This window comes from Cyprinus carpio, chromosome B24 (assembly GCF_018340385.1).
Source record: "Cyprinus carpio isolate SPL01 chromosome B24, ASM1834038v1, whole genome shotgun sequence".
NCBI classification, from domain to species: domain Eukaryota; kingdom Metazoa; phylum Chordata; class Actinopteri; order Cypriniformes; family Cyprinidae; genus Cyprinus; species Cyprinus carpio.
In genome coordinates this window covers 11,672,503-11,695,169 of record NC_056620.1, presented here as the reverse complement: position 1 = coordinate 11,695,169, position 22,667 = coordinate 11,672,503, and the positions used below count along the sequence as shown (strand labels likewise).

At 36.0% G+C, this 22,667-nt stretch overlaps 1 protein-coding gene across 1 annotated transcript; it reads left to right on the top strand.

Moving 5' to 3' along the window:
* The first annotated feature begins 94 nt into the window (after positions 1-94).
* On the top strand, positions 95-21,533 carry mtrr (5-methyltetrahydrofolate-homocysteine methyltransferase reductase). The gene is made up of 15 exons (XM_042752185.1): positions 95-273; positions 958-1,111; positions 1,204-1,357; positions 1,430-1,547; positions 1,631-2,009; positions 2,563-2,676; positions 3,268-3,421; positions 3,591-3,679; positions 3,861-4,041; positions 7,053-7,095; positions 7,589-7,775; positions 8,091-8,209; positions 16,181-16,273; positions 19,776-19,961; positions 20,056-21,533. Exons 2-15 carry the CDS (start codon positions 968-970, stop codon positions 20,198-20,200), a joined length of 2,106 nt encoding a protein of 701 aa, XP_042608119.1. The 5' UTR covers positions 95-273; positions 958-967; the 3' UTR covers positions 20,201-21,533.
* Positions 21,534-22,667: the final 1,134 nt, after the last annotated feature.

Here is a 22,667-nt window from a genome sequence, read left to right as displayed (position 1 = left end):
TCTTTCTACCAAATTTATAATTGAAACATAAAATGGTTTATTCCACTCTCGCGATAACTCCAACACATAACGCGATTACAGACACAGATTTATATTTCATACAGATTGACTAAACATATCAAGATTTGTCCTTGACTAGTATATCTTTTAATTTACAAATCCTTTATATCTGCAGGGCCATGTGCGAGTCCGTGGTATCCTGTTCCTCCAGTTCACTAGTCAGTATGTTACTCGGCACAAGACTCGGTTGGAGTTGTTATTCACAAAAACAAGGTAACTTTTATCAACTTATTCAATTTAATCTCACCGCTCATAAATTAAATTTGTGAACTAAATCTTTTTTAAACTTCGGATAGTCTAAAAAGAATGCTTGGTGTATTTAACACAAACCTGTCAACTATAAATGAGAGTGCAGACTGTTTTGATTTGACCTTTTTACATGTCTGATGTAAATAATCCCATGACCAGAGCTGTTCAGTTCCAGTTTGTACATGGAAGATGATGCTTTTTGCCCCACAAACATGTAAACACAATATAAGTCATATTTAAAACGTTTAATGTATGCATATATATTATGCCTACATTACGAATATGATAAGGATGGCTCTGTCGCATAATCAGCAGAATCATGAAACATGGTTAACAATCTCATTATGGAATAACTAACATTAACTTTAAAATGAAAACAAAGAGATATGTAAATTAAATATAAATGCTTACGCAAGTTAATATAACATCACTCATGTTGGAAACTTTCTTTGAATCGTCTGATACATTTACGATTTTATGTCATTTTTAATTCATTGTTTATTAAATTATGTGTGTAAATATATGATATAATACATTTAATTATAATATCTATAATAAATATGTTGTTATAATGTAAAAATGGAGTATTTTAATTGCTTTTCACAACATGCAGAAATGATTTTCAACATTTTAACCCCCTTTATCCAGCTTTTATAGTATGCCGTGTGAAGTTGCCGCTCGCTTCTTGATACTGTATGGATCTCAGCGCGGTCAGGCTCAGTCTATAGCCGAAGAGATCTGCCAACAAGCAGCCGAACATGGGTTTACAGCTGACATCAGCTGTTTGAGCAACCAGCACAATGTATGTTTCTTGTCTATTACTTTTCATGGATATCAAATCTTTGACAGTCATATCTCAGAACCGACTGATGCAACTCTCTCATGTATTCCCAGTACAACTTGGATAGTGAAATCCGGCCAGTTGTTTTCATGGTTTCCACGACCGGTGATGGTGACCCTCCGGACACAGCTCAGAAGTTTGTGAGAAAGATCAAGAACAAATCTCTGCCACACCACCACTTCTCCCATCTGCGTTATGCACTGTTAGGTAAGATCATCATTCTGTTATGTAAGCGTGAGCTCCACCCATGAGCACTTTTTCATGCTGTTATATATGCAGCTTTGGGAGACACAAACTATGCAAATTTCTGCAACGGGGGCAAGACCATTGATAGCCGTCTGCAGCAGCTTGGTGCTAAACATTTCTATCCCACTGGGCATGCAGATGACGGCACTGGGTAAGCATGAATGTTAAGTAACAATAAAAAGCAGATTCTCTGAGATATTGCCTTTCCAAACTCCCAGGCTTATTTCTTTCCAGACTTGAAGTAGTGGTGGATCCTTGGATTGAGGGACTCTGGGACGCTCTGAAAAAAACGTTCTCCAGCATGGCTACTTCAGATCAACAGGACGCTGACCTCAGTGACTGTACACAGGACAATTTTCATAAAACTGCATCTGGCCAGGAAAAAAATAAGTCGGATCTAGAAGTTGATCTTCATCTTTTAAAACTGAGTGAAGCAGACTCACAAAAAGGAAAAGAGATTAAATCTGACAGCAGTGATGTAGAGACTCTTTCTACAGTGTTGGTTGCATCTCTGAAACAATCGGTGCCACCACTGTCACAGTCTGCTCTTAGTGTTCCTGCACTTCCCGCTTCATATCTGGAGGTCCGTTTGGAGCAGGTGTCAACTGAAAGGGTATGATCTTTCTGGAAAATACAGAGATCAATTCATGAAACACAAGCCTGACAGAATTTCTGTTTAAAACCTTTTGCGTAAATTCATTGCAACACACAGTGTGTATACACAGATTTAGGAACATTTATAGTTTTTATGAATAAGGTTCATTCAGTAAATGTTTTAGTGCAAATCAGTGGTTCTCAACTAAGGGCATGGACATTTAATAATATAAAAAATCTAAATGAATTAAAATGCTAAAAACAAACAAACGAAAATAAAGATTTTCTTTCCCCCCTTAATTAACTTGTTTTGTTATTGAAGAACATAACAGAATCTTAGATCTTGTAGAAATCACAAATTGAATCATGGTTAATTAAATTGAATTATCATCACTTCAGTTTCTGTTAATCAAGTCTGAAAACAAGCAGTGTTCAAGCCTTTGAATAATCGTGTTGGACAACTGAATTAGAGTCAAAAAGGTTGAGAACCAGTTGTATAGATAATGTGGGATGAAATATAATTTCATTAATTGTTCCTATTAATTTTGCTAATTAACATACTCCTTTCATAGGAGCCAGTCCCATCTGATAAAGACGGTTATCATGAGGTGTCCATTTCAAAAGCAGTTCAGTTAACTCAAGATGATGCAGTGAAAGCTGCCATTTTACTGGAGCTTGATATTTCGGTAAGTCCAAATTTATTCACTTTTATTTAAGTACTGATGCAGCAGTATTAAAATTCTGGTCGATACAAATGAACCAATAATTATTTGAATAATAAATATATATATATATATATAGATATATTATATATATATATATATATATATATTTTTTTTTTAAACGAATCATCATAAATCAATGGCTGATATTAAAATTCCATAAAATATAATCTAAATCAAAATATAAAACAATATTATAATGTACAGTATGAAAAATGGATATTAATTCTGCTAACATTATTAGTGTTTTTTTTTTAAAGATTCATATTTAATTTAAACGCCAAATTTAAGGTAATCTAAATGTAAAAACTGGGAGAAATGAGCATGAACAATTAAATTTGTTTGGAGGAATACATAAACATGTCTACTTGACTGATCCCAAACTAAATTCTAATAATACCCAAAAGTTTACTTTACATATATATAATACCCAAAAGTTTACTTTAGAATTTGGTTTGGGTTCAGTCAAGTAGACATGTTTATGTATTCTTCCAACAAAAAAAAAATCTATGTTGTGTTCTTTGTGTAGGAGTATAATAAATGTTGTCTCTCCAGGAGCAGAACCTTGCTTATCAGCCTGGAGACGGCTTTGATATTCTCTGTCCAAACAGAGCCAGTGAAGTTGAGGAGTTGCTGCTCAGACTGGATCTGCAAACACGAAAGAATTGTGCTGTTCAGGTCAACTTGCTTAAAAACAGCAGTAAGAAAGGTATCGCAGCCGTTGTTGACATAATCAGTGACACCAGGAACATTCTGCACGAACTGTGGCAGAAAACAGATAATATAATGCATTCCGCTCACAAGTCAGAGAACTAGATTCAGATTTAACAACCAGAAATGTTGAATAAATACACAGCCGTTTTTTATTTCTTTTACAGCAGCGAAAGTTCCCCTTCACATCCCACAGAACGGCTCTTTGCAGTTTATTCTCACCTGGTGTTTGGAGATAAGGAGCGCTCCAAAAAAAGTAATTTTGTGTTATTAACCCTAATGTGATAGCTGCTGTGCTGTTGAAGTTCTGAACCTTTGATTTAACACTAGCGCTTGCTTCATACGCAACAGTGCTTTTGATGTACCGCTGGGGATGATTTATTTAGCTTTCACATGCAAGGCTGTAGAATCTGGACAAGTTTCTCTTGTGCTTTCAGGCGTTTGTGCGAGCATTGGTGGACTTCACTCAGAACGGTTCAGAGAAAAGAAGGCTTCTGGAGCTGTGTAGCAAAGAAGGCTCAGCAGACTACAACAGCTTTGTCAGGGACGCCAACGTATGTTTGCTGGATCTGCTTCGGGCCTTCCCATCCTGCCTACCTCCACTCAGCCTTCTGTTCGGTCAGTAAACACACGATCTGCTTGGAATTTACTGGAATGTGGCTATTTTTGAATTTCCTGTCAGCAAATGCAGTTTGCATGGTAAATGTGGCTGATGTTTGGAAGCGTTTGCAGTGCTTGTACCACCAGATGGCAGTAAAACAACATTAGATCAGAGCCCCCGCTTTGCTTTTTCTCCTTTTAAAAGCAACTGCAAATATAGTCTCTGAAAAAATACATTTTAAACTTAGCATAAAATTTGAGACTCACCAAAGCATGTCAGGGGACACGAGGAGAATGATGATGAATTCAGCAAGTATAAACTAAAAAGGCTGTCAGTCGATTAAGATACTTAATCATGATTATATTTCATAATTAATTGTATTAAATGCCATCAGTCTCTTTTTAAGGGGAAAATATTTGAGTGAAAGACACTCTATATTGAGAACGTATATGTACAGCTGTATAGACACAAGATTGGGTGCTCTTTACGGATCTCGCTCGCACAAAAAACTCAGATTCTTTCTTAAACCATATCAAATAGGCACAGAAAATGTGAACCCCACATTATGTACTCTAAAAGCGTGAGGTTGGTAAAATTTTGAAATGTTTTTGAAAGAAGTCTCTTATGCTCACCAAGGTTTTCTATATTAATATATATTTTAAATGCAATTTATTCCTATGATGGCAAAGCTGAATTTTCAGCAGAAATTACTCCAGTCTCCAGTGTCACATGATCCTTCAGAAATCATTCTGATTTGGTGCTCACGAGACATTTCTTACTATTATCAGCGCTGAGAACGGTTTTGTGTAGACAGCATTTATTTGAAACTAAAATATTTAGTAACTTTGTAATCAAATTTAATGCATTCTTTCAGAATAAAAGAAAAAATAAATTGTGACCCAAACTTTTAATTGGTGGTATTAGATGTGCACATTGTATAAGAAATCAAGTAATTAACCTTGACAATGTAAAGTTGATATTTTTTTAATAATAAACCTTATTTAATCCTTCAAGCGATAATTAGTGGATATGTTGTTTTGGAGATTTCTTGTCCTACGGTAAGCCTCTACTGTGCAATAAAATTCTCCATCAAGGTGATAAATATGCTGTCACCTTGATTTTGAGGAACAGCTGGTATTGCTGAAATTATTAATGGATGCCATGCTTTAGAGAACTGCAAGGTAGTCATAATGCAGTGACCCTCCCTGTGGATTGTTGCATTGGATGCAAGTACATGTAAAGTTTTAATCTGTGTGAATAGTACTGCGACTTTGGCAAATTAAGGATTAACACGGTGATTCTCCATGGCACAAATCGACAGAAATGCTGGTTCAGCAGTGTTTGACAGGACATTCATTTTATTCCTAAAATCACTCTTTGCTGGTGTGTTCTGGCAGTAAGATCATTGTCATCAGTCACTGATTTTTAGACTTCCCCGACATTAAAGAGCAGCATTTTTCTACCAAAACACCATGTGCCTTTTTGATGAATTTGTTTGCACTCATGAGAGACTGTAATTGCAACAGCTGCTCGCTATATTGAATGTTTGATTGTAATTAATTGTTAATATTGAGGACCTTCAGCATCCACATATGGTGAGCTTGAAATGAACATTTCAAATTGATTCATCATTTCAGCGAATTGGAGAAAATGATATGTCATTTGCTGACTGATGAAGGGGAATTTTAAACACTTCATTTGAGCTGAGAAACAGCTACCTCTGTGTTTTTAACAAGGAACGTTATGTTAAGTGTAAACAACATCTTAAATTTCATTGGAAGCCATAAAATGGTATTAGGTGCTTGCTTAGTGTTGCACTGAAATGAAAATTATTGGGTGAAAACAAAATCAAGAAGTCATTTATACAAGCCTTTGTTTGGAATAACAAAACATTTTAATAGGACACATTTTGAATGTTTTAATATATTTCTAAGTGATTATAGTATGTTCTTCCTTCAGCTACAGTAGTATAACTACAAAAGTAGAAAATGGAAATGAAAGATGCCACAAGCTTCTCTGTCTTCTGAGAAATGCATTAAATACCCTCCCGGTCTTTACACAAGCATAGTGAAACCCTCTTTGTTAATGTGTCAATAACCAAGAGCATGTTGGGGACTTTAAGGCACAACTAGGAAACTCTAATGCAGAGTCAGTGTGAGTTTTGACTGCAGTATCCTTCCAGAGTCTTCAGCAAGTGTGTAATTCAGTACCTTTTCTGTCAATATTATAATTTGCATTTACATCAGAATGAATTAAACCTGCATCATTTCACATACGTGCACCTTTTTTCTGCATGTTGAAGAATATGTTGTTGGATGGTAAATTGTTTCTGTTCACATTTTTGCACTTTTAGCCAAATATTTTAAGAAATTTCAGTTAATCCTTCTCTGTAATAATGTGCTTTTTAAAAAAGTACGTATAGCTGTTTTCTTTTAATAGACTTTGAAATATAATTTATTCCTGTGATGGCAAAGCTGAATTTTCAGCAGCATTTTCAGTCTTCAGTGTCACATGGTCATTCAGAAATCATTTTAATTTATCGATTAGCTGTTCAAGAATCATTTCTTATTGTCAGTGTTGAGAACAGTTGTGCTGCTTAATATCTTTGAAGAAACCATAATTTTTTTTTACTGACCCTAAACGTTGGATGATAATGTGTGGAACAAAAAAAAAAAAAAAAAAAAAGAAACCATATGAATGCTAAATTATCAATTATTGACCAACGAATTGACCTAGCCAATATTTCGTTCTGGCCCTTAACATTCTTAAAACATTGAATCTGCTGAACCTTTCATGATTTTATATACTGTACTTGCTTTAAACATCAAGGCTGTCCTAAAAAGTAAGTCGCAATGAAACATTGTGTTGTGAACTGAGCTATTCTGAGAAATTGGCCCTCACCAACTCAAGAGGCTTGGGTATCATCCAGAGGGGGTGATGCCCTAAAAGAGAAACTCAAGACATGGACGAATAGCCTCAAGGTCACAATGCCATCTTCATCTCTGATCTCTCCTTTGCTTCATTACAGAACATTTGCCAAAGCTTCAGCCCAGAGCCTATTCTGCTGCCAGGTAAGAGACTTTGTTTGAAACACCTGTGCTTTTTATTTGGACTTCCAAATTAAAGCAGAGACATATCCAGGTTGTTATTTCTGTCTTATCCTCCTTTGATGTTGTGAGGTTTATTACAGACAGACGTGAATTTGATGCATCACTTTCTCTTGCTTGATGATACTCCATTTGTTGTGATCAAAGTCAAACACTGGATGCAAAGGATGTCCTTTCAGAACCGCCTGCCACTTTCATTTGTTCTCTGCCTCTGTCTCCTTTGGCTTGTAAGAGGTCTGGCATCTACACTAATGTCTTATGTTTAGTACGCTGATGCTAGTAGAATACACAGAAACATTAGGGCTCTGAAATATTAAAGTCCGGTCAGCAGGGGTCCCCTAGGCGCGATAGAGGCAGGCCATTAAGAGAGAGATAATGAGGTCCACCGGCTTGCTCATGTTCAGGGTTGGTTCCGGATTGTTAGCACTTAGTCTCTTATTTTTGTCTCGTTCCTCAGCTCCAGCCTTCAGCACCCTGGGAAAGTTAATTTGGTGTTCAATGTTGTGGAGTTCCCTGCACGTCCCGAGCATCCGGCGAGGAAGGGGTTGTGTACAGGCTGGCTGGCTGGTCACGTCTCCTCAATCTTGCGGCCCCTTGGGACGGTACCGGCTTCGGAGCATCTAGGCACATCAGCCCTGCCGAAGGTTAGCACCGTAGGCATTACACATTAGCGAGCCCGTTCACCTTTGAATGAGCTTTTCACAGACCCTGGGAGGATTTGGGCTGAATTGGGTTGTTTGATTGAGGTAAAAGCTGGACAGAAATAAGCTCTGGAGAAAGTGGACTAATCCTTGCAGCAGAATAGAACAACAACAACATAAAAGCTTTTGCTTTAGATGTTATCTACAAAATGTATGGAACTGGGTTTGTTCTAGTTAAACAGATGTTGTGTGTGGGATTACACAATTTAAGAATCCTATCACTGCTTAGAGCTGAATGGATCTCAATGTCATCTCCAGGTACATGTCAGGCCTCGTCCCAGCAGCACCTTCCACTTACCAGCCGACCCGTCTGTTCCTGTAGTGATGGTGGGTCCTGGGACAGGTGTGGCCCCCTTCATTGGATTTCTTCAGCAAAGGTACATTCAGCAGATTTATTTCTCCCTTTCTTTTCAGATGATGTTTTTACTGTATAATATTTTATTCTAATATGTGACCCTGGACCACTACACCAGTCATAAGTAGCACAGGTATAATTGTAGTAATAGCCAACAATACATTGTATGGGTCAAAATCGATTTTTTTTTTATGCCAAAAATCATTAGGATATTAAGCAAAGATCATGTTCCATGAAGATATTTTGAAAATTTCCTACCATAAATATATCAAAACTTAATTTTTGATTCGTAATATTCATTGCTAAGAGCTTCATTTGAACAATTTAAAGCTGATTTTCTCAATATTTAGATTTTTTAGCACCCTCAGATTCCAGATTTTCAAATAGTTGTATCTTGGCCAGATATTGTCCTAACAAACCATACATCAATGGAAAGCTTATTTATTCAGCTTTCAGATGATGACCCTTATGACTGGTTTTGTGGTCCAGGGTCACATATATTGTTTTATTGTAGTGCTCAAGCAGTGTGATATGCTTTACAATATTTTCGTGCAGATACAAACAGTTTGGCTGATAACAATGAGCAGATAATTATGTTAATGTAATTGTTGAAATATTTTTAATTTGATAAATCTATAGCACTTAAAATATGAAAACGCACTAAATACTAGTTAATAATCAAACAAGGCAAAAATAGGCCAAAAAGTTATATATACACACATAATATCAGCTGATATTGATAAAAAATGTAAATTATTATATCCGTAGATTTGTTGTGACCATATATGAACCTATATATATATTCATACTTTTATTTAATGATGCATGAATTCAAACAAAAGTGACATTTAAGATTTATATTATTACAAAAAAATTAAAACTTTCTATTCATCAAAGAATCCTATAAAAATATGGTTTCCACACAATTATTAATCAGTTTTCAATATTGATAATAAGAAGAAATGTTTCTTGAGCAGCAAATCATCATATTAGAATGATTTCAGAAGGATCATGTGGCACTGAAAGGCCTGAGTAATGATGCTGAAAATTCAAATGACATTTTAAGATATATTAAAACAGAAAAGATATTCATATGTTTGCCATTTTTGTCACAAACACGGCTGTCAGTCCAAAGTCATAGTTGTTATTTGCAGAATGACTCCACACTCCATAGAGCAATAAGTCTAAACAACCCTTTATCATGCATCTTCAAAAAAATAAATAAAGTTTATTGATTCTCATGTGTAAAAGTAGCATAAAAACACCTCTAGGGTGATGAGGATAAATCTGAAGAGGTCGAAGGAAGAAGAGAAAGTGTAAATGTGCTATTGACCTGCTCCCTGCCATATTATCTGTGAAGCCTAATAGTGTTTCCGAAGGCCCTGGTGTTAAAATGAAGAAGGGCATAAATTCAGGATCTGGTTGTAAAGGTGTCTTGTGGAGGCCTGTCATCTCAGCGTGTGATTTATACTCAGTGCCAGGGGCCTATGAAGAGTGACAAGCCAGGACTATATATGAATGAAGCCGTCTGCCCTGGCGCAGGGTTGGCCGCTGATGTGATGCCTGCTGTGTGTGTACACGAATAGTTTGTAAGTGACACAAGGGCCACAGGTAATCACAGGGGCTAGTGTCCAAACTGAACGCGGTTGATGAATGTTTCAGATGTGTCTGGGGGACGCTGAGAGTGGGATGAGACATTAATGATGAATGACAAAAGTTGTCCTCAAACACCACATCACCTTCCGAACCGTCAAGGTCGAGGCATTCATGCAGCACAGCATGTTTGGTTTAGCTCCAAGCCATGGATCAATAACAAATTAGTTTCTTTTAATGTTTTTGTGCACTATTTATATAGATTTGCAAATATATATCTATCTATATTAGTATTCTTTTTATTAACAGTAGTAGTATTTTCTATATAGTAAAAAATTGCATTATCTTTAATAACAATATTTTATGTTTTCGTATAATGTTCTACTTTTCAATTAATATTTAATTCAATAATTAACGTATTAGGGTAGAATTTCATCTCCAGTTTAGGTCTTACATTCTGTATGTCAAACCAAAATCAATTTTGCTAAACAGTCCTTTAACAATAAGAAAAATACCACAATTATAACAGAATTTGCCTGCTCATTTGTAGACAATATGACAGCAATTTACACATTTCCCATCTCAAGTACAAAAGCCTTTTCTTGGACACAATCGTCCGCAATTGTGAAAGAATTCGAGACCGATTAGTCATGGATGTGCAGGTTTACTGCCAGTGTGTGCTGTTGAACTTTGTTTCCATGTGGTTCTTAACTTGAGATTCTCCTAAATACAGCTACCTTGATGCCAGCCTTCAATTAAAGATAACGATCACCATTCTGTCAGCAGGACATTGTTTGTGTCACAAAGCTCAGCGTTTCCTCTTTAGGAGCAAACAGCATGGGATGCTTCGATTTCCTCATCTGTAAATCAATGGCAGCAGGCAGACAGCCGGAAATGTATTGTTCTGTGGAGAAAGTAGGAGACTTGGTAAGAATCTCACAAGCCAATTCATCTGTTTGCAGGCTGCCAGTGAGCTTTAGGCAGAAAGGACTTGATGCTTCTACAGAATTAACTGAAAAAACTATATGACTGGCTTCAAAACAAAAGCAAAATTAAAAGTAGCATTCTCCTGGATTGCTATATAAACTGCAGTGTTCTCAATGCATGTAATCTTTAATCTGATTTAATGATCAATCAACAAATTAAACTCACTTGTACTGCAATAAAATGACTAAAATGTCATTTATTTGACAAATACTACATTTTCTTGTCCCTAATAATCAACATTATGCAGGTGAAACTGTAATATGAACTTCAGCAGTGCTAAACTGCTCACTGCATCATATAATTAACAAAAACTATCAATGTATGAATCAAACTGAGAATGCATTTTATTATATTCATATATGTGCTTATAGTAAAATTACATAAAACAATGAAATCGTTCCAGAACTCAGTCCTGTTTAGTTGCACTCGAGAGAGTGACGTGTGAGCTCCAACGACAGTCTTCACTCCTATTGGTTGTCGCTCACAAAATTCGTAGCTTATTTGCATAAAGTTAAACATTTCGTAACTTTGTTGAGCGACTCGCATTGCTTGACACTAAAGGTGGGCGATATGACCAAAATCTTATATCACGATATGAGTTATTGTATTTTATCGTAACAATATATTTCATAATAGTTATTTTGGCATTAAATAAGGTATTTATGATATCAAATATGTGATATTTTTTGATACCATAGAATTTTCATAATTCTTGTTACCAGTGTCAATATCACAAAAAAACTAATACTAGCCTAAATTAAAAAACAAACAAACAGAAAAACTAGGACAAAAAACTACAGTAGAACAAATGAATAAGAAATACTACATACAATGTATAAAGTAATCAAATGTATAAAAAGATTGCATATTCTTCACTGTATGAATTAAAAATATATTTCATATTATTAAAGTTACAAAAGTGATTTAGTCAAGAGCTGTGAGAGATTTTCTTTGGTTTGTTGTTTGATTAACATGAATGACAGACAGCCGCAATATTAGACTGCTGTCACTTTAAGAGCTGGCCGGATCCAATATACTGTTACACATGTGCTTTCTTTCCCAACTGTTTGCTTTCACTTACAATCTAAATTACTGTGTTTACTTGCAAACATACTTGCAAAAATGGGCATTTTGACAAGTGTAGAATACAAATGTGTGTACTTAACCACTCAAGGCCTATAAGGCGGAGAAAAATAACTCTTTTCAATACTCTCGCAGACACTGCGCACATGGAGCGAAATTAGTTCTTTTCCACTTCTGATTGCCTTTCAATAGCTTAAAATCAATTCTTAAACAACAATGAAAAAACACACGCAAACGATAAGTCTTCGTGACCATGTAGCACAGCAACGTCACGTGAGCGTGTAACCATGATAAGAGACGATAGTCAAAAATCTGTACCGGTTAAAAAAAATTTCTACCGGTTTATTGCCCACCCCTACATTCTGTCGCCAGCGGTCACGACAACATAGCAGGGTCCTGGCAACCACCGAACACACACTTGTATCATCAAGTTTGCTTACATTTTCTGTAGAAAAAGTAAAACTGTGGTTGAATGTTATAAAGGGAAATGAAATGCTTGTTCACATCCGCTTCTTTGTTCACACTTTGCATACTGTTCGCCAGTCAGAAAATGTTATTCTGAGCTATTACAATAAGCTTTGAGGTCACTGTATGTCCCTTGCTCTCACAATGCTGTGCATATTCTCAGAGAAAGTGAGGAGGATTACACAGTATGGTGATTTATAAAGGTGAATGTTCAGAGTAGGCCACTGACTCGCTTTCATTCTTCATATGAAAAGGTAGCAGCTATTGCGTTAGTTCCTGTTCTACCCAACGGCAGGCTGTAATTTTTTTGTAGGGATGCGGATATGTCGTCCTCGCTGTCGCAGTACAGTTGATTTGTATTCAGAATGGGATCTGGTCTGCATGGTGTTACAAAATGGAATCCAGGTTTTTCATATTGGTACCGGCCCCTCTGGGGCAGCATAAAGCCCCACTAAAGCTAGTTTATTGAAGCCCATTTCCAGATTGGATATTGAACTCCCAGATGCTAATGGCTCTGCTGTGGACCCTCTGTTTGTTCAAATGCCAAACTGAGTTGAGCCAAGCTATGAACAGATGGGCGTGACCAAAAGAAGCATCTAAAATGTTAACCCTGTCTCACAAAATATAATTTCCTGCAGAGAGGGACAGCGGGGAAATGGATGTGACAAGCTGTGTTTGGTTATGTGTGTTATTTAAATTTCTCATTAAGACATAAAGTGATTACTCTCAATGAAAAACATTTCCCATGCATTCACGGTTTCATTTACCCTTTAATCAGTGGCTGTAATTGTTTGTGTAACACTGAGAAAGTGTTTTAGGAAATCTAGAAAGTAGAGTGTTTATTTCAAAGGCTGTATAAGGGGGTGGAGCCGAACCACTCAGAGAAATGAATGGGAGAAATCATTAATGCTCAATTTGGCAATTGAGGACCATTTTAAAGAGCCATTTGCTTTTTTGGTAGTTTATTTACTCTAGAATGTGTATGTGGAGTGGCTGGACTGTTGGACTACGTTTATTTTTTTATTTAGCAATTCTAAGAAATAATCACAATTGTGCAGTATATTATGCCAGTTTTGACAAGTTGTAATTGTAATTATGAGGTATAAGGTCACGATTTTGAGAAATAGTGGCAATTGTGGGGTATAAAGTCTCAGTTGCGAGAAATAGTCATATAAAATAGTCGTTTTTTTGTCCTTTTTAGAAATTCAAACAATAAATACCGTTTTGTGGCTGTTTAATGTGTCATGACAGATCACTGTAGCACCTTAGTTAAAGCGGCAGTGAACTGATCATCTCTCCCTATTTACTAGTTATAGCGTGCCATAAACATGAATCTGCATCAGAAGTTACGTTTCAACTGTGGAAAGATGTCAGTACACAACATTTTTCAAGTTCAAGTCCACCAACGTTAATCTACTCTCCTGTCTGGTTTATTGGTCGGACAAAAAAGGCAGATTCCGTGTTATTATTGGTTAAATCGACACTCAATCAAACTTTCTGCGAATGGTCAATTGTAGGTTTTATTTAGGTCTTTCTAAAATCAAGTAGAAGTATGTTTATTGCCTACATGGCAAATAGAAAGAGGGGGGGTTGACTTATGTCACACACAAAGTAATCATATACCTGGTGTATAAAAAGATGCATGATCTAATTTATTATCATCAGTCAGTAAACAACCCATTAGTATTCTATCGCCTGGCTATTGCTCAACATGCCACTAAATTAAATATAAAGGCATCACAATAACAACTGTCTGACAGAACAACTCAAAAGTGAGCCTTTTGTTTTGCTTTGCTTGCCAGTTGTTCACTGCATGCAATGGGTCACTGAAGCAAGGACCTGAAATGAAAAAGAACAGATTGTAGATGTTTGAAGAGAAGCTCTGTTTTGATTTCCTGTGGTCATCTCATCCACACTGTGGCTCATTGGTATTCAAATCGCAAATTAAACTGTACGTTCAGCAGATGGGGAGAGCTTAATGTCTGAAACTCGGCTCACTGCAGTGTTTTGAGAGATATCAGCATGATGGAGGGCATCTCACCCTCAAAGTCCTTCGGGTGTTTCTACATTCCACTTCTATTAATGCTTCTGAAAGTTCCAGACCGTGTTCTATTTCTGAATGCTTCATTTAGGTTGGCCGAGATGACTAAAGGAGTAGACGCAGTGGAGTTTGCTTCTGGCCTGAGTAATGCATCTCTAACAGATCTCTTCCTCTATTATCATGTTGGAGTAAAGATGCAATGGAGTAGATGGTGTGCTGCTTTTTTTCCAAGGGCCTAAAGAAGTTTTGATTGTGTTTGTGTGACGGCTTCTCTCTTATCTCTGGAGAAGTCTGTCAACCTTTAGCAGGTGCAGTGTACAGATAGTGCCCAGTACCTGTATGTCACCTTAGTGTAGGGAATTCTGGGAACACTGCCAGATCTTTTGGAGGACTTGCACTTAAAGAACATGTCCAGATAAATATCAAGGTCTTCGCTCTACAGAGTGAGTTTGTGTTTTTGTGGTAATGCAGCAGGTCAGAGAGTAATTAAACGCCACATCCCAATTAATGGTTTCATCATTGTGAAACTATGAACTGGATCATTTGATATATTAAGATTTTTGAATTTGTAATTAGTGATCAGTCAGGTAGATTAATCGGCTCATATTCAAGAATTTTGAGATTGTTTGCCCTTGTTTCATTTCCAAAATATCCAGACAGCCTTGCCTGTAAATAACATTTAATTTAACTTTCAATGTATTTAAAAAAATTTGGCTGTATATCTTTGCCATTATTAAAATGTATTAAGTATATAGTATGTATATATTGGCATCATAGGTTTGCTATGATTTTAGTAGTCTATATCAATACCAGTGAAACATAATTTATTATATCATCGTGTGTGTGTGTGTGTGTGTGTGTGTGTGTGTGTGTGTATATATATATATATATATATATATAATATATGTATATATTTATATATATATATATACATAGTATACACACACACACACACACACACACACACACACACACACATATACCGAGGACTGAAGTAATGGCTACTGAGAATTAAAAATGAAAATGGTAGTAAAAATAAATTTTTTATAATATTTATTATTTTACAATATTACTGTTTTGACTGTATTTATTTTGATAAAAATCAAAGCAGCTCTGGTGAGCTTAAGAGATTAAAAAAACAAAACAAAAACAAAAACAACTTAAAAATCGTACCACATCCAAGCCTTTGACCGGTAGTGTCTATACAAGTAAATATTGCTGATATTTTAAAAAGTGATTTTCAGTAAGTAATAAAGAACAAAATTAAATTAAAGAGTGTTTTTCTCTTTTTTTTTTCCAGTTTTTTTTTTATTGTTAGTATAAACATAATAGACTGTGGCAGGCCTGTTAGGCTTAATCCACAGCCTCATGCACGGAGCTCATATTTTGACACAAACCATATTTTTTCCCCCAACTGTATACATTCACTTATTTACATTAATAAATCGCCAAGAGACATTTTAAGTAAGAAGTGCATTTGACCATTTGCACACATTACCATGAGGCATAAACATATAAATATGCATGCGAGCATTAGAAAGCAGCTGCCTGTCAGTCACTGAATTGAATCTGCACTTAGTATTACCAGACCTACAGAAAGGCTGAGATTACTTTATGTATTTATTTTAGTATTGATTTGGTTCCAAAGTAAAGGTCATTTTGAAATCCCTAATTGGCATTAACTTGGCCATTGGCCATCCATTTCTATAGATATCAACATGAAAAACTTTTTGTTAAAGTGTTTATTATTCAGTATGCGTGTTATATCTTTTCATTTTATAAAGACATTATGTTCAATTCTGCATTATTGTTTTGACCTGACAGAGAGAAAGAACGTGAAGCGAACCGGGAAGCAACTTTTGGAGAGATGTGGCTCTTTTTTGGATGCCGCCACAAAGACAAAGACTTTCTTTTCAGGTACAGTATGTGCATCACAAACATGCAAAAAATCACTTTCTTAATTTGTTGTTTGTCTTATTTTCCAGAATAAATATCGAAACAGCCTTAAATTTATATAAATGTACTTGAGAAGCAATTGAGTTTATTATACGAGCAGTGTTCAAAAAATATATCTTGAAGTGTTAGATGCTTAAAATACAACAATTAGGCTTGAAACAAATTCAGTTTTAAGATAATCTCTAAAACAGCCTTATCTGATGCAATCTTGTGTCCCAAGTAAATTTATGCTGTTTTAAGAATGTTTAAATATATTTTTCACTGAAAACAAGAAAAATTATTCTGATTAAGAAAATAGATTTTTGCAGTGCAGCCACACCATTATTCCACCGTCCCTCTTTGCAACCTGATCATACATTATCTCCATAATAAGAGTATTTTTCACTCGATCTGCCAGCTTCACACAGGCTCTTGGCGTCTTGTCTTCTCTTGGTTGCTACCAGCCAGAGGGTCCTGTTGCACCGTCCTTGAGAGTAATGATTGGGAAAGCAATGAAATTAAAGTACTCCCTCTGAGAGTATGGGGCATATGATACGAGACATTATATAAGATGATTGGGGTCTGGCTCTCCCATAGGCACACAGTCATAAATCATACGCAAGGTCCTGAGTAATGACATTGGTGCCTGGATTGGTGAGTATTAAGTGTGTGTGTTGTGACGGCTGGGCGACACACAACGTTGCCTCTACTTGACACAAGAGCTAATAACAACAAGATCAAAGTCAAGGTCCTGACACATTGTTTGAATCTATCTATCTCTGCCTTCAGTGGTCACGAAGATCCAAGGATTGTATTCCTGAACGTTTTTATTCACGTTGGTCACACTGTGGTTTCATTTATCATTTTTTTCTCTGCATTGATTAAGACAATCAATAAAATGTGCTTAGTGTTGCTCGGTGTAACACCCTCATTGTCTGCTACGCTTTAATGAGCAAAGTAGAAAGTGCCGGTGGCATTTGAGATGAGAAAGCGACTGAAAACCTGGATTGTAAAACTCAACACTCACTGAAAAACAAAAAACGAACCGGCTAGCCATCAGGCAGCCTGCTAAAGAAAACAAGGCGTCTGCTATCAATTCTAATCAAATATGATACTTATGAGTGTTAAAAGGGTGAAATCAGCCTCAATCAGTGTTGTTGAAATAAAGAACACTTGTCTTATCCCCCCGTCAGCAATGAGCCTCTTTGTTTTTATGGATTTGGATTACATGAGGAGGGAAAGCGAGGGGCTTAGATTCTGGAAAAGGTACAAAGGATCACTCAAGTCTGTTTTCTTTGTAAACATTCGATATTTGTCACTAGAACAGCTCATCTGGACCAGTTAGGATTGATGTGGCTCCCAGATGGCCCACGCAAACATATGTACTCAAAACCATGAAGCATGTGCTATAAATAGACCTGATTGTTAATGACAAGGAGTTTCATAATTTAGATGCAAAATTGTTAGCTTTGCTTAGTTAAAGGGTTAGTTCACCCAAAAATGAAAATTAGCCCATAAATTACTCACCCTCAATGCGTCCTAGGTGTATTTGACTTTCTTCTTTCAGATGAATCCAGTCGGAGTTATATAAAAAAAATTGTTTTTGATCTTTCAAGCTGTTTAATGCCAGTCAGCGGGTATTGCATTGCTTCAGTCCAAAAGAAGTGAAATAAAAAACGCGCATCCATAAAAAAAAGTGTCTCACATTGCTCCGGGGGGTGAACAAAGGCCTCCTGTAGTGAATTGATGCATTTTGTAAGAAAAATATCCATATTCAAAATGTAATAATCACTTGAATCTAGCTTGCGCTCACTGTTATAAACGGGAGCAGTTCCGGGCTGATGACGTATGAGGTCAGCGTTGCGCATGCGCCGGTGAGTCTCGTGAAAACCAACGTTTGTTAACAGGAGCAAAAGAAGCAAAGTTTCCTTACTTTAGCAAAGGAAAACCAGTCTTCTCTTGGCTTATATAGAAATCCTCTGACATTCTTCTTTACAGATCCTCATTTTGTACTTCTAATTCATGACCGTTGTTTTGTTTTGATCTGTCCTCTCTCTCACTCTCTTCTGCGTACGTCACTTCTGACCTCCATACGTCATCCTCCCGGAACTGCTTCCATTTACAACAGTAAGCACAAGTTAGATTAAATTGATTATTATGTTTTAAATATGGTTAATTTTCTTACAAAAACACATCGATTCGCTACAGGAGGACTTTGTTCACCCCTTGGAGCCGTGTGAGACACTTTTTTTTTTATGGATGGGTGCTTTTTATTTAACTTCTTTTGGACTGAAGCAATGTAACACCCGCTGACTGGCATTAAACAGCTTAAAAGATCAAAGACAATTTTTTTTAAATAACTCTGACTGGATTCGTCTTAAAGAAGAAAGTCGTATACACCTAGGATGACTTGAGGGTGAGTAATTTATGAACTAACCCTTTAACTTGCATGTATGTGTGTATGTAAATTTTTTTTACAAAATTTGGTGATTTCTCATTCAGAGTGCATGTCGATACTCAGGTGCTTATGATCCATGTAAACACGGCTATTTTCAGATGTTGTGTGCAAACGCTCACTTCATACTTCATACATCATCCATCTGTTTACACTTAATCCGTCGTCCTCCTGTAGCTTCAGTGGAAATGTTTAATAGATGCCTCAGAAGTTGTATCACAACTATTGTTTGCAATAGTTCATTGTTTATTTTTAATATTTATATTTTTTATAGTTCATTATTTATGCTATAGTTGCTATGCCTTTATTTACTCACCCTCAAATTGTTCTAAACCTCTAGGACACCAAAGAAGAAAATTCAAGCAGTTCTGACTAAATGAATATGAAAAATCTGGTACTATATACAAGTTTACTTAAGACACTTTTATGGAGTATTTTTTGAAGGTTGAAGGCTCCATTTATTGTAATTGCATGGAAAAAAGTGACCAGTGCAAAATTTCTCCTTTTGTGTTCAATAGAAAATAAAAAAAAGTCATACAGGTTTGGAACAACATGAGAATATTAATTTTTGGATAAACATTTCCTTTAAGGCAATAAAACGTGGCTTTTGCCAAGTGAACATTCGAGAAAAGCAAAGCAGTTAATTGCAAAAGAGACTCAAACCTTGAGCTTGACCCTGTCTGTAACCTTCTCACTTTTCCATCTCATTTTTTTTAAATAGCACCCAAACTTTTGTTAGAGGCTGAAATAAAAGCTGTTACAGAAGCGATTTACAACAGCAGCCTTGAGGTTTTATAAACATTCCTGCCAGATAGATGAGGGAGATGAAAATTTGAGTTTTCGAATGCAGTACTAATGAGCTCAATTGTTGTTACTTTACTAAAGCAAAATCTGAGAGAATCTAATTTGCCATTTGTTCCATTTGTATGTTAAAATGCACAAGTTTAGTTTAACCACCGCAAAAACAACCACTGACTGATGAAATAACAGTGAAATGCTGTAATAAGCACATTACTGCTTTTCTTCTAGAGAGGAGTTGGAGAGATTTGCGCATAATGGAACTCTGAGCCATCTGATCGTGTGCTTCTCCAGAGATGAGCCTGATGCAGCGGGAACCGTTAACAGACCAACATATGTCCAGCATAACTTGCGTCTCCATGCTAAAAATGTTGCCAGCATCCTCCTCAAAGACAAAGGCTCTCTCTATGTCTGTGGGTGGGTACAAAAGATAAATGGTTTGACTTTTTTTACCATGTGTACCATCACATTTTGCTCTCCAGGAATGAGACAATATCTCACGATTTTACAGGGATGCAAAGAACATGGCAAAGGATGTGAATGACACACTACTGGAGATCATAGGAAATGAACTTCAAATCGATAAACTGGATGCTATGAAGACAGTAGCAGGACTTCGTGAGGAGAAGCGATATCTGCAGGACATCTGGAGTTGAGAAAGCACACATACAGAACACAAACAAATAGTGTCTTATTCATAGACAGATGTGCAAGCTACTTTTTGGCCATTTTCGTTCATATCCACACAACAGGTGCTATTGAGTGATAGCCAAATTCATTAACCAACTGCCTTTCAACTGCCTTAAGTCTCAAGGCTTTTCGCTCCTTTTCAAGTATTTTAAAAGCTTTTAGTAAATTATCTGAAGGTACGGTTAAAAACGCTTAGATTAGATATGTTTGGTCAAAACTTTTGACTGTGCCTTTTATGCAATTATTAAAGAAATGCCCTGCATAACCATTTCATTCTTTGAGGACCGTTTCTGTACGTTTAGATACAGCGCAGGTAAAATATGCATAATGCATCAGACACGGAAAGCAGGAGGATGCTAGACAAGAGAAACCAAAACATGACAGACTGGATGGGAAAACTGTCAGAAGCTGCCAAATCCAGGATCATCTGCAGCATTTCCGTGTTTTTCAATTCCAACAGTTTTTTTAAGATTAGAGAGGATACTCTAGAGTCATCCATTTTCTTCCCGAAAAAGATTTTGCTATTTAGGTTTGAAATTCACCTCAGGTACCCACAGCAATTATAGCGGTCTAGAGAGTTGGTGAGTCTATTGTTATACGCCAATATTTTGTTAAACCTGACAGGCTAAGAAAACATTTTAATTAAGTCTTTAACATGATACCTGTACTCACTGTAATTAGTCCAAAATAAAATGCATACTAAAAAAGAAAAGTAATATTTTATGGCAAGGGCTGTGTAACAATTCTTCATAAATGTCTATTTTGAGTGCATAATATTCACACAATATTATGCACAAAATGTATTCTCATAGCTTCATAAAATTATGGTTGAACGACTGATGTGACATGGACTATTTTAACAATATCTTTATTATCTTTCTGGGCCTTGAACGTGGTAGTTGTGTTGCTGTCTATGGAGGTTCAGAAAGCTCTCGGATTTCATCAAAAATATTTTCATTTGTGTTCCAAAGATGAACAAAGGTCTTGTGGGTTTTGAACAACATGAAGCACATAAATGACATAACTGAGTTAAAATCAACTTTAAATATATTGTTTCTACATACAGTCGACAACTTTAATGGATACTTTTATATTCCACCAATGATTTTAATTTGTCTTGGGATTGTAGTTCTTTTCCTCACTAAAGCCGTCAAGTACACAGATTTAGACGTTTCTTTTTGACCGATTTTCAAATACTTTTTTGCTTCAAATAAGACAATTGCAATGATTTGATTCACATTATAGCTGATTTTCTTGGATCATGGTTTATATAACTCTTTAATAAACTTTTAAAACATCCTTATGGGAAACATGAATGGAAAAATTGCTTTGCTGGCGAAGCCAACACTGCTGAAGAAGTGGGCGGCAATTAACACAACAAACGCAACTAGCAGCATGTGGCATCTCACTTATCAAATGGCTGTCATTATTGCAAATAATCAGCCAGTCATTATTGCCAAATAAGCCTTCTCAGGTGTTTATTTGGTGACGGTGACCAGGTGACTGTAGGTTATCTCTTACATATCTTTCTTTAAAATCATTCTCTATGGCTAATCATCCGTTCCGTGACATTTCGTTTTCTGTATTCCCTAGCTTGGTGGCATTAAGCATCATCTTTATGACCTTTCTTTACATGCATCTCAGACCACTTTTGTCTCAAATGTTATTGCATAAAAAAAGAACAGACTTGAGAGTTTTCTGTCTGTGGTGCTGAAGTCTGGTAAACACTGATTGTGCATGAGAACTCTTGAAGGCGATGTTTCACGTCAACACTCCAGAGGGTCAGCAGGCTAATGAGACAGTGTAATCACAGAAGAATAATTACAGAATCCCTCACCTCATGAGGTTATGAAGTTATGAACACAACCCCTTTAGGATTTCACATCAGTTGTGAATTAGGGATCCTACGGATTATAAATGTTGTCTCAGAGCGGGAAGAGGGTTTTCAGCTTTCAGTCTGAACAGCAATGAGTAACTGTGGAGCTGTGATTTGGGACAATCGTGAATTTATAAGTGTGGCTCTTAAAATTTAAAACAAGCACTTGAACTTTTATGGGAACACTGAAATTGCAATTGACTAGAAGCAGTGAATGATGTTTTTATACAGACAAATGCAAACAAAACTATGGTAATCATGTTTGAAAAAAGATTTTTTTTTTAAATAAAAATCTGCTCTGGTCAAACCATAAATATAAATATTTCTGTATATAAAGTACAGTATATAATTATTATTAGTTATATATTTAATTTACAAATCTGATATAAAAGACAACATATATATAAATATATATATATATATATATATATATATATATATATATATATATATATATATATATATATATATATATATATATATATATATATATTCATTTTTTAATTTCCATATAATGAAAGTCAAATGGGGTCAGTGTTGACTTTCACTGTGTACAA